This window comes from Rutilus rutilus, assembly GCF_951802725.1.
Source record: "Rutilus rutilus genome assembly, chromosome: 10".
Lineage (NCBI taxonomy): Eukaryota > Metazoa > Chordata > Actinopteri > Cypriniformes > Leuciscidae > Rutilus > Rutilus rutilus.
In genome coordinates this window covers 12,494,177-12,506,910 of record NC_140215.1, presented here as the reverse complement: position 1 = coordinate 12,506,910, position 12,734 = coordinate 12,494,177, and the positions used below count along the sequence as shown (strand labels likewise).

At 36.9% G+C, this 12,734-nt stretch overlaps 2 protein-coding genes across 2 annotated transcripts; one reads left to right on the top strand and one right to left on the bottom strand.

Annotated features, from left to right (window-relative positions):
• The first annotated feature begins 837 nt into the window (after nucleotides 1–837).
• Nucleotides 838–8,401, top strand: lamp1b (lysosomal associated membrane protein 1b). The gene is made up of 6 exons (XM_084421309.1): nucleotides 838–1,160; nucleotides 1,869–2,074; nucleotides 2,453–2,575; nucleotides 3,373–3,439; nucleotides 3,536–3,700; nucleotides 7,121–8,401. The coding sequence occupies exons 1-6, from the start codon at nucleotides 1,100–1,102 to the stop codon at nucleotides 7,258–7,260; spliced, it is 762 nt and encodes a 253-aa protein (XP_084277435.1). The 5' UTR covers nucleotides 838–1,099; the 3' UTR covers nucleotides 7,261–8,401.
• A 36-nt stretch (nucleotides 8,402–8,437) lies between these two features.
• Nucleotides 8,438–12,598, bottom strand: grtp1b (growth hormone regulated TBC protein 1b). The gene is made up of 8 exons (XM_084421308.1): nucleotides 12,448–12,598; nucleotides 11,978–12,129; nucleotides 11,723–11,881; nucleotides 11,471–11,595; nucleotides 11,117–11,213; nucleotides 9,679–9,851; nucleotides 9,347–9,532; nucleotides 8,438–9,260 (listed from the first exon to the last, which is right to left on the bottom strand). Exons 1-8 carry the CDS (start codon nucleotides 12,513–12,515, stop codon nucleotides 9,156–9,158), a joined length of 1,065 nt encoding a protein of 354 aa, XP_084277434.1. The 5' UTR covers nucleotides 12,516–12,598; the 3' UTR covers nucleotides 8,438–9,155.
• Between the last annotated feature and the right edge of the window lie 136 nt (nucleotides 12,599–12,734).

The window sequence follows — 12,734 nt, the reverse complement described above, 5'->3', positions numbered from 1 at the left end:
ATGTTCAGTAGCTTTAAAGTCTTTCTAATGTGTCTATACATAAATTGACTTTCCAAAATAAACCTACCTTGAGAAATATTTACTGGAGTAAAAAGTTTGGCCCCAGTCTCTCTCCCTTATAATTGCTGCCATAAACAGTGTTCGATTAATTTCATCAGATCAACATATCAGGCTCTTAAAGTAGCCTACACCATTGCAAGCAACACAGTAAAAGGCCAAAAGATCAGGTATCACACTTCTGTGATGGCATTCTGGAATGGTCCTAAAATCTTTAGCCTCCTTGTAAATTGTCTCTGTAATGTGGCACTTCAGTCACATGCATCCTCATTCCGATAGGTAGGCCTATCTTCTGTGTGCTGTTAAATCTATGTAGCATCTATATATTTGCAACATGTTTCAATACAGCTTAATGGCATTACCACAGGAAACATACAATAAGCAATAACTAATTTGTTCATTATTGTCAACATGACCATGGCAAAAACCGTCAAAATAAAATGCAAAAAGCAGTCGTTTGTCTTGTGCAGTCGTATTATGTTGCACATTGTATTTGTTCAATCATACAATGAGATGACTTAAGTACATTATTTTGTGACTCACTGACTATCCTGAAAAAAACAAAACACTTACAGAAATATAGTAGGCTATATAAAATGTGACAAATCATGAACTGTCGTGCGTGAGAGATGGGATAGCAAATATGTATAATAAAAGTAAGTTTATTATTTAGTTTATTTATTATCATTATTAATCTAAGTAACATTTGTCTTCTTTTTCTTCAAAAACAAGACATAAATTAAAATAAATTAAAACCGAGAAAAAAATGCGCATGCGCGTGGCTGCTGTTGCGTGATTCTAGAAGTTGCTCACATGACATGACGGTGGCGTTTCCTACTGCGGTTACGAGAAACTAAACAAATCTGACCGATTGCGTTTTTTAGATGTAGATTTGGCACAGCGGCAGCTCAAACCGACCGTATTCGTCTGCGCCATAACGACCGTTATCTGAAGAGCCTCTTTGAAGACGCAACTTGCACAGTCTGGTATCATTTGTTTTTGTATCGAGTGTGTTTTGATTTACGTTACTTTGGCAAGAAACATGATCCCCATCATCCGCAAACAAAGCATGCCCGCCGGGGATTTTTTTTGCCTGCTGTTAGGTAAGTTTGATTTTAATATAGTGTATTTTGGGCAGCAGGAATATTTGGTCTGGTTATACTTTGATTAATGTATTAATTAAATAATTGCTTAATTAATAAGAATAAACAAGCCCATGTATGGAGGACGCTTTGTTTCCTGTTAAATAATAATAATGTTTATTCCTGCAATACCTTGGCCTAAGTAGGCCTGCGGTGTAAGGAAAGCTGAGAATTACAGACATGACTTCTAAAACAATTCATTATTTTCGTTACTGAAAACCACTACCATGTATTTGACTACGGTGCTACCTGCTTCTACACGTTTAAAGGTGGACCCAGAAATGTTTTGCTTATTACAAAAAACTTTTACATATTAAGAAATAAGAAATATAATTGAAATTTTGTATACATAAGATGAAGACTCAGTATTATATTAGTGAACGGGTGGGTCGCCCCCTCATGGGCGCCACCATGTTGACGTCAAAATAACAGTAATAATCATGTTAATAAAAACGATAAATAAAACAGGTTTGGTGTGAAGCAGCAGCAGTTAGGAAACAAACATCATGCATCCAGGCTGATAGGGGTCAGTATAAATTCTAAAACCTATTTTACTATTGGAATTAATAAACAAAGTATAACAACAACTTACTGAGTACACCTTTAACCCTAACCAGTGCTACAACCCATCTAGAACCTTTTAAAATAATAATAATGTTTTCATTACAGCTCTAACTATACATCAGACTTTGACCACTGATGTATCGCCCACTGTGCTCGCCCCTGAAACCAGCTCTCCTCCGGCCTCTCCTGCAACCCCCGGCCCCCCTGAGCGGGGCAACTACAATGTCACCAATGCCACTGACACTGTCTGTCTCTTGGCACGGATGGGCCTGCAGCTCAACATAAGCTTTATTTCAAGCTCTCATGGCACGGTACTATATGGCACATTTACTGTAACTCTCACTTTCATGGGACAAAAGTAGCTTGGAATATTCTGCTAATTATCTACTTTTCTCTTCGGTGGGTAACAAGCGTATTTTAAATGACATGAGTGTGAATAGATAATCACAGAATTTTCATTTTTGGTTGAACCATTCCTTTTTCCAGCTTATTACTGGAACCTGAAATGGCTCATAGAAAAAGGACACTTGTATGCTTTAGTTCTATGACAAATACCATTATATATTGCTGCTATTAAAATTCCTTGGGTTGTTATGTAAATAAAGGGATTTGCTGGGATAAAGGGATTTGCATGCAAGTAATGAAGGTTTGGTCCTCATTTCTAAATGTAAACATACTTTGCTTTTCAGACTGTCCAGGAGGTCTTGAACCTGCATCCGAACCTGATTAAATTCTCTGGATCCTGCGCACCAGACTTTGCAACTCTCAAACTGACCGAGGACAACATTACTTTGACTTTCAGCTTCTCTTTAGTAAGTTTTGAATCTCCTCCTATTATTTCTAGGGATGCACTGATCATTACTTTTCATGACCGATTCAGATTTCGTGTTTGTTTGTTTTTTTACAAGCAAATTGGCAGGGTTTGATTTTGATTCCCTCTTTGTTTAACCCAAAAAAGGGCAGAAATATGAATGAAATAATGTTTTAAAAACATGACTTATTTTTTATTTTAATGTTTGTATCCCCCAGGATAACCCGGGATATAAATTAATTGAATTTGAACATTTAGTCAAAAAATCAAGATAATACGTATTATATATTAGCCTACTACTGTATTATGTGCTGTATCATACTTGCACTCATAAACACTATTATACAGAATATTATATTAAACAGTTTTAATAAAACAATATTATACATTATACAGAGGTAAGAGGAAAAGAAAATGCCATCAAAACTTTTCTGAAGACAGTTCCCTTCAGAGAAACTTTTGTATAAACCCCCACCCTAAAGTCCATATTTATATTTTTCTTCCATTATTTTGAGCATCGCAAACAGTGAGCTTGTTGTGCCTTTTTCAGTATCTGCTGGCACGTCTGCTCTTCAGTGTGTCCATTCTCTGGCCTGTGTTAACGCTCTGTTTACCGACTTGTAATATTTCTGCACAATTTACATTTTGCGCAAGTACGGAATAGAGATCGGCCAAATTAAAATGGAAAACCGACCAGTGCATCTCTAATCATTTCCCCTAATGTCCCTTCAAATTACTCAGACCATACTGATGTCATCACTCATCATCACATATGGAATATACTTAATTGCTTTTCAGAATTCCACATCAAACAAATATCATCTTAGTGGTTTGGCGCTGTCAGCTGCATTGCCTGATATGGCTAGTAAGTCAGTTTTAAATAGCCCATGTATGATAGAAGTTGTAGTTTTTTAGTGAAGTTTTCTGAACAGCTAAATCTTCTTGTTTTATTTTTGCTTAGAGCGCCTTGATGTCGCTAACACCACTCTGAACTACATGGTGGGAACACTGGGCCACTCTTACATGTGTCAGAAGGAGAAAACCTTGAGCGTTACACAGGATTTCTCTCTCAACACTTTCCAGCTTCAAGTGCAACCTTTCAGCGTCAATGGAGATTTTGGAGCAGGTATTTTTTTTCTTTCTCTCTCTTACCCTTTCTCAGTTTTGTCCTTTCATTCTTCAAGGAATGTTCCGGCTTCAACGCACAAAAGGCAACATGAAAATCTCAGTTGTCACAACATTGTGAAGCTGATAAAGCCAGTCTCTTTGTCCACACAAGTATACTGAGTCTTTTATCCACTAAGAACAGTAGTCCCATCCAGGGTTTTTATAGTTAACTAAAACCATTTGTGTTTTTTACCATTTACATTTGCTTCTCAGCTCCAACTGCAGTGTTTGAGGGCGGGTCAAAGTAGATGTTGTTCATAGGCTGCCATTATGCAAAATTGTTACAAACCTATGTCGTTATGTTATGGAAGTGAGACTGGAATTGACCGTTCGCAAAGACCCGCCCCCTTTAGTTACAGTTGCTATGTCCGACAAGCCACGCCGCTCTCACGCCCCACCATGTTCTCACGCAGTGAAAAATACATCGCGGAGCAGAGAGGACACTGACAACGCGCTGATAGACAGGACAGACCAGGTTAATTTTGATATGAAACAAAGTCTCAGCTTTCAAATATGGTCATTTTTTTAAACAAAATTTAAACAATAAATACAGTTTTTTTGGCTCTTTAATGTGTCTGACAGATCGCTGTAGAGCCTCAGTTAAAGCTGCTCGTGAACCGATCATCTCTTCCTTCTAGTTAATTTATAGCAGTGGTTCTCAGCCTCTCCTGCAGGGACCCCCTGACAGGCCATGTTTCTGTTTTAACCCTGAAATGGCACACCTGATGCAATTAATGAGTATTTATTAGAGTAGGAAGAGTAGGAATTAGTTAATTAATCAATTAGTCAACTACTCATTAAGCCTTTAATTGAATCAGGTGTGCCATTTCAGGGTTAATACAGAAACATGGCCTGTCAGGGGGTCCCTGCAGGAGAGGTTGAGAACCACTGATTTATAGCATCAAATAAACATAAGAAGGAAGGAATGTTGTTTTAACCGTGGAAAGACGTCAGTACACCGTTTTTCAAGTTCAAATGCTCCAATGTTAATCTACTAACTCTCCTGACTGCTTTGTCAGACAAAAATGGCGGATGGAGGATTATGATTGGTCTGATCGCCTGTCAATCAAACTCCCTGCGAAGGGTCAATTGCTGACGATTCGTTTCAGCATTTCAGAATCAATTCTTTCTTTTTGGAGACAACTTTATTTGTTGTGCACTTTGATCTTTAAAACGTTGCCGACCTTTTACATTCACAAACAGCTATGAAAGCACTGCATGAAAGGTAATATTCAAAAAAGCATAATAGGGACACTTTAAAGGGGTCATATAATGCCATTTTTGTACAAGCTAATATGATTCTTTAGGGTCTAAATTAAAAGTTTGTAATATACTTTAATTAAAAATTCTCATTAGTATTGTAAGAAAACACTCATTTTACCTGGTCAAAAACAGCTCTGTTTTCAGCACGCCGTTTAAGTGCATGTGTCTTTAAATGATAATGAGCTTTGCTCACCCCGCCCCTCTGTTCTGTGCGTACACCGTAACACAATAACCATAACGCGTTGTTCATTATAAACGTGGGATTATGAATTATATTGAGAACGTCGTATATAGAAAACATGCCGTAATGTACCCTGAGTGTAAACAGCCGCATTCATCGTGAAGCGTGCTAGCGATTTGCAAAGATTAATATAAATATTAATATAAAGGTTAATAAAACGTTACACACTTCTTCTTCTGGAGGTGCAGCAGGAACACGAATAGTTGGTACCGATCATTTTTTCAGGAGCAGCTTCTTAGCAAAACCAGCTTTATATTGACCTCGTTTATAAAGCAGTCTGGTGTGTGAAATGATTCGCGCAAACATGAAAGCATTGACGTTGATCGTGGGGAATATTCCCTTCGAAAACAAAACTCAGCCACTGCGTCTTCAGCGGTTCGGATTTAGGAACATCAAAATGACTGCTGTGTTCCTTATAGCACCCAAGAACAGGACACCACAATCGCTTAGACGCCATTCTGCTCATTGACAGTGCTCCAGCGCATCAACGATGACCGCGCAGACTATGATTGACAGCCATTGAGCCATTTGACAGGGGGCGGGTCTGTGTTGAAACGCTACTGTCAATTAGGGCTGTTGGAACGAATTCCGAAATTCGAATATAATTCGAATATTTAAAAAATCAATACTATTCGAATGCTGAAGTTCCTATTCGAATATTGCTGTTTTTAATGTATTTTTTAGATTTTTTTGCAATCTTGCCTTTCTCGCAGCCTTGGCTTACACGTGAAAATTAAATGCTTTTGTTTCTTGTGATGAATAAAGTTTTTGAATCGTAACACAATTGTGCACGTTATCCACGCTGTATCATCATAACATTACTGTAAAAAATCGCGGAGAGCAATGTCTCCACGGAAACGGAGATCACCACTCCTGACAATTTGATTCACAGTCCACACTACAACATGAAAACGGCGTTTTCAAATGTATCCACTCTGGAGTGCGTTTTCATTAATTAAAACGCCGTCTCAGTGTGGACGGAAGGCCAAAACGGAGAAAAAAATATACGTTATTTTTTATGACAACGCTACACCCTGACTGACAAGCTAGACGATCTGTCCGAGGAACCGCCGCTAAAACAGGCAAGAATTACATATTTTCTGCCTCTCTCCTCGTCACGGGGCTTACCAGCTGTCCGCCAAAAGGCAACAAGAGACAAACTGACACGGTTTATCTGTGAAGATATGAGACCGATCAACATCACGCATTGGCGATCCAAAAGACTGTGTAATGTCGTAAATATTAATAATAGGATGAATTTGAGCATTTAATATTCGAATATTATTCGAATATTAAATAAAATAAGGAATGGAATTCGAATAGTATTATAGAGGAAGATTGACAGCCCTACTGTCAATCAACAATCGTGGGAGGGGCGTCGATTTTGTGACGTCACAAAATCGAACGGCTTGATTTGAGATGGGGGAAAACATATAAGAAGATATAAAAAGAAACACTGGATGGATTTTTATCATTTTATGATGGTTGTGTACAGGCACTGCCAACACACATTTCAGTACAATCAACTTGTAAAAGTGCATGTACCATTATATGACCCCTTTACCAGAAATGAAAGGAAACGGAAAACAAATAATTTCAATTTTTTTTTTTTTTTTTTTTTAAACTAATGTTAGTGCTTTAACAAGGGGGCACCGCTTTCTACTTGCTTAAATATGCGTACATGTGTTTAAGCTAGTATTTTCTCTGATAATCAACATTATATTAAAACTGCTGTCTTTGTGTAGGTACACACATTATGATCATTAATTTAGATCCTGAAATACTGATATGATTGATTGAATAGGTTGTTTTCCTTAACTGTTTCTAATTTTTCTTCTTTTGCCACCCTCTCCCCTCCCTCCATCACTGTTCTAGCTGAGGAGTGTGAGTTAGATGAGGACGACATGTTGATTCCCATCATTGTGGGTGCTGCCTTGGCTGTTCTAGTGCTGATAGTGATCATGGCCTACCTTATTGGCAGGAGCAGAAGTCATGCAGGCTACCAGACCATCTAAACCCTCCTCATATAATCTTTAAGCCAGGATGTGTCGACACCACCAACCAATTTTTGCTCTAATTTGGACTCAGCAACACTACTACAACTGCAGATACCTAGTTTTTAAACCTGCCCTGCCCTCTGCTGGTGTCTCACGCTTGCCACTGCTCAGGTGGATCTGTGTTTCCTGGACTTTCTGTTGGATTATGTTAAACATAGTATAATTAATGCACACGTAAGGGTACAGGGCAAAACGTGTCTAGGTCATGCTAAGGTATTGTTTCCAGGAACCAGATTATGCTTACCTAGAGGAATCTCTTTTGTTTGTTGTCATTTAGGCTTAATCTGGGTCTTGGAAAACATACAATCTTTTTGGTACCTCATATTGTTAATTTAATGTTATGCATTTATTTATATAAATAGGAGGATTTAGGGAAGCTGATAATGTTATACTGTTACATGCTCGGTCTAAAAGGGACTACATATTTAACACTACTTTCTAATCTTGATCTTGACTACCTTTTGTGATTTTTAGCTAAAAGTTCACTTTTGGAGTTAAACACTGTAAAATACAGGTCAGCTTTTGGGATTCACCAGGTTGGAGGAAAAAAAACACTTATTGCTGTCAACAAAGCCTTGCATAATAGGTTTGAGTCAGATGTTAATTTGGTTCCACATCTTTCCAAATCTGCTAAACTGATGTTAAATGGAATATCCACTTTCTAGAGTAGAATACCCTTCAATAACACAAAATAGTCCATGCTACACATTTCCCTCATGCTACATATCAAAACTATATAGCCTGCTTGCATCCATTTAGCATTGTATTTGCATTCATTCAGAAGCGTTAAAAGGGAAATTCTACTAGGAAAGGTGAGGAAATATGGTTTTGCACTACTGGATGGGCAAAGGGTACATTTGACACTAACACAGCAGGAAGTTCTGCTTAACTTGAAGTAGGTTTAGACTATTATAGACCTAGGTAAATGGTTAACTGTTACAAACTCGAGGAGTGAACTGAGAGAAACATGCTTTATCATATAGTGGATAAATCCTTTCTGACAGGCCTTCATATGGAAGGACTGCATGTGGATATTGAAGTGTTGCCTTGATTGCTATGATGTTCATGTTGTTTTAAGGGAATGCGATTCTAAGTTTCTAAATAAAATGAAAAATAAAACACAAGAAAATGAGTTTGCCTCCTAAATATTTATTAGTTAGACATTGCATTTCATCAACAGTATGTATATCTGAAACCGATTGTTATAGTAACACAATAAAGCAATAGGCAAAAACCAGTTAAAATGCATTCCAGTTAAAAGAAGGTAAATCATACAGGTTTGGAATAACATGCCTCCAGAATTCAAAAGTTTGGGGTCTGTAAACTATTTTAAAAAAAGAAGAAATTATTACTTTTATTCAGCAAGGAGGCATACAATTAATAAGAAATTACATGAAAGACATTAAAAAAGTTACAAAATATTTATTTTTCAAATAAATGCTGCACTTTTGAACTTCCTATTCATCAAAGAATCCTGTTTCCCAAAGAAATGTTTTGTTTTTCACCAAATCAGCATATTAAAATGATTTCTGGAGGATCATGTGACACTGAAGACTGGAGTAATGGCTGCTGAAAATTTAACTTTGCCATCACATGAATACATCTTAAATTATGAAATTGTAATATTGCACATTATTAGTATTTTATGATATTTTTAACTAAACACAGCCTTAGTAAGCATTGGGCACTTCTTTTAAAAACATTAAAACATTTTACCGACCCTAAACTTTTGAACAGTATTGTATCCCTTAAACATTCATATAGTTATTTATTGACATACAATTGTTCTTTTTTTCCCCACAGTAAATAATAGATCTCGCACGCAGTCAGAACTTTATGTCCATGTTCACCATTTATTGTGAAGGAGGGTTATTGGCAGAAGTAATGCGATTTCTACACATCTTCCTGAGTTTAGTGATCGTTTCCGTGGAAAGACCTCCTGGCTCCATAAAGATTTTCTGAAGTTAGAGGACAAATAAACATCATTCAGAGCAAAATTATCATTAGTATTAGCTTAGTTTGTGAATAAATAGCATCCACATACCTGCATGAATGAATGGCAGTCTTCTACGTACTCCCCATGAGTGATCTGTTTGAAGCGTTCGCAGATTTCTGGGAGACTCTGTGCCTGTGAGATGAGGTTCTGATGGTGACCAATCAGCGTCAAAGCCACACGGAACAGGATCTTGGATCCCTCGTAGAAAAGGCAGTCCCATATTCTCAGCACTGTCTGAGAGAAGGACACAGTTACCGATTATTACATTCAATATTGGCATCAAAAACTCTACTTATGTTCCATAAAACTGGCTGGTTTTATCATAAGGACTGAAAATTGTTGAATGACTGCATAGCTTAACCTTTGACTTTCATCCTCACCTCTACAGGAAGGATGTCAATGTATAGGCAGATGAACCAGCGCGAGACCACCAGGGTCCACATTACATTGTGCCGATTCATGGCCTGCCAGACAGCAGGAACCTTCATCCTGACAAGCTCCCCAAGCACCTCTTGATCCATTTTAAGGCCCAGCATAGTTGAGGTGTAATAGTCTAAATTTTTTTTAATAAATACAAAAATAATATATATATATATATCAATTTGCATAATAACTATGCACGCATTATATATATATATATTAGTGATTGTTTTTTAACCGTATGGACTGGTTTTGTGATATATATATGGAACATGATACAGAATGGAATTACGATGAATTCATAATTTCTGAGTTTTTACTAGTTAAACAGGACATTCAGATGTCACATATGTGACCCTGGACCACAAAACCAGTCACATGGGTCAATTGTTTGAAATTGACATGTATAAATCATCTGAAAGCAGAATAAATAAGCTTGCCATTGATGTATGGTTTGTTAGGATAGGACAATATTTGGCCGAGATACAACTATTTGAAAATCTGGAATCTGAGGGTGCAAAAAAAATTGAAACATTGAGAAAATCACCTTTAAAGTTGTCCATATATGTTCGCGATTGTGCTGCATTCACTCACAAAAATAAATGTTTGATAAATTTACTGTAGGAAATTTACTAAATATCTTCATGGAACATGATCTTTACTTAATATCCTAATGATTTTTGGCATAAAAGAAAAATCGATAATTTTGACCCATACAATGTATTGTTGGCTATTGCCACAAATATACCCGTGCTACATGTGACTGGTTTTCTGATCCAGTGTCACATATGTATGTGGCGGGGTGATTTGAGCACAAAATTATTAACAACTTTGCAGACCATTCATCACATTAACGTTAATTTTAACCAATATTAATCAACTATGTTAAAAGGGATAATTTACCCAAACTGAAAATTCTGTCATCATTTACCTTCGTGCCATTCCAAACCTGTATGACTTTCTTTCTTCTACAGAACACAAGATATTTTGAAGAATGTTGGTAACCAGACAGTTTTGGTGACCATTGAATTCAACCGTATGGACAAAAAACACAGGGCAATTTTTTTTCATTTCAAGAGAAAGTAAGTCGTACAGGTTTGGAATGACATGAGGGTGAGTAAATGATGACAGAATTTTCATGGGTGAACTATTCCTTTAAGTAAAGGTAAGATTTTGGGTTAAATTACCTATAACAATAGCGTAAAACAATGACTAAATTGCTTTTTGGCTATTGGTTATTTTGTCCTCACTCGTCTAGGTGATGTCACTTCAAAAACAAAGTCGTTTCAAAGGTGGAACAAGTTATTACATTTTGATTACTGTAATGATTAACCTATGCATGATGTTTTGAAGAAGTCCTGGTTATAGTGTATACAACAGTGGGTAAAAGTGACAGACCTGGTAAGATCTTGCCAAGTAAAGCATCCATTAACCAGAACGACTTCTCCTCATCTTTGGTGATGATGAGGAGGTATCCAGCGATAAAGTTCATTCCCTAAAAATGCAACAAGGGATACATTTCAGTAGCCTACTGATTTGAATGCAGACGGGTACAACAGGTTCTGTCATAATATTGACAGGGTAAATAACGCAAAATTACAACAGTGTCTTACTTCCTCACTTGTTATAATTGACTAGTATCCTTACACAACAATAGTTTTAGATACTCATAGGAAGTTCAATACATCCTGGATTCAAATGACACTTGAGTGATAATATGTGTAAAAGGGCTTGTGTATATGACAGTAGTACCTGACAGTAACCAACATCCTTATTGTGGTGTCCATAACCCAGAAGTACATTAAACAGAGCTTTTTGTAAACATGATTGGGAGGAGTCACGGAACTGAATGTTGTCAGGGAAGGTTCTGTGCATATCTGGAAAAATAAATAAATAATAATCTCAGAAGTATTTTATTTCCAATATGACCTGTTCAATCTCTATTCAGGATTGAATTAGTTTAAAACTTTCAAATGAAATATGGTTTCATGAGAAGTAACTTGCCGGCAAGTATGGTCTCCTCTATTTTAGGGTCATGCTCAGCCTTTAATAGAGAATGATAGTACCCAGGATTCCTCTCCAGCTGGTCCTGGGCTCCACTAGCTGCCATCCAGATCTGAGTGCGATGTTCACACGGAACCCCCTTCCTCACATATCGCTTCACTGCAAACCCACACGACAGCTTCACAAATGTGAACCTTTCTGTCTTATAAAATATAGTAATAATAAAATTACTACAAATAAAATAGAAATGCCCACCTTTTAGATTCTTCTCCACTTTCACGGTGCCCTGCAAAAGTTTAGACCACTTCTTTGACCTCCTAGTGAGAACAGCTAAATACTCGGCCATTAGCTCCTCATTGGATTCATAGCTGAAATCCTCTGATCTCTCAAATCCATATTGGTCTACCCTACAGACACATTTACAGACTTGGTTTTCATGTGGGAATTCTTTGAAAAAAGAATAACAGAAACTTAAATAAAAAATTAAAGATAAAACCATAAAATTACGAAGTTATGAGTTCAGTATTATTTTCTTTACATTAAAAAAAAATTGTTTTTGAAAGACTTTAAGTGTTTATATAGGCTAAATGACATTGACGCAAACATCACCTGACGCACAGGTGTTTTGGACCACATCTCGTGGCGACCTTCACACTATCAATAATAAAGCGAATGTTATAATGCCTACATCACGTCATCATAGGAATATAAAGTTACGTTCATACCTCTTGCAGTCGTTGTTGTCTGAACTGGCAGAACATTCCCTGCTTTGATCATTAAAGTGATTCTCCATGTAGAGTTTAGCGCGTCTCTTGCAGCTGGCACTAACTGAGACGAGCTGTTAACATAAACTCCTCCCCTACAGAAACCTGTCATATGCACAGGTTATATATTTATAGACTATATTGAGTTTTACCTATTTGGTTTATAGTGTGCATTGCAATTGAATAAGTAAGTATATAATTGGCTAGTCCATTTTAAATAATATAAATGATTTATATTTTCAATAATT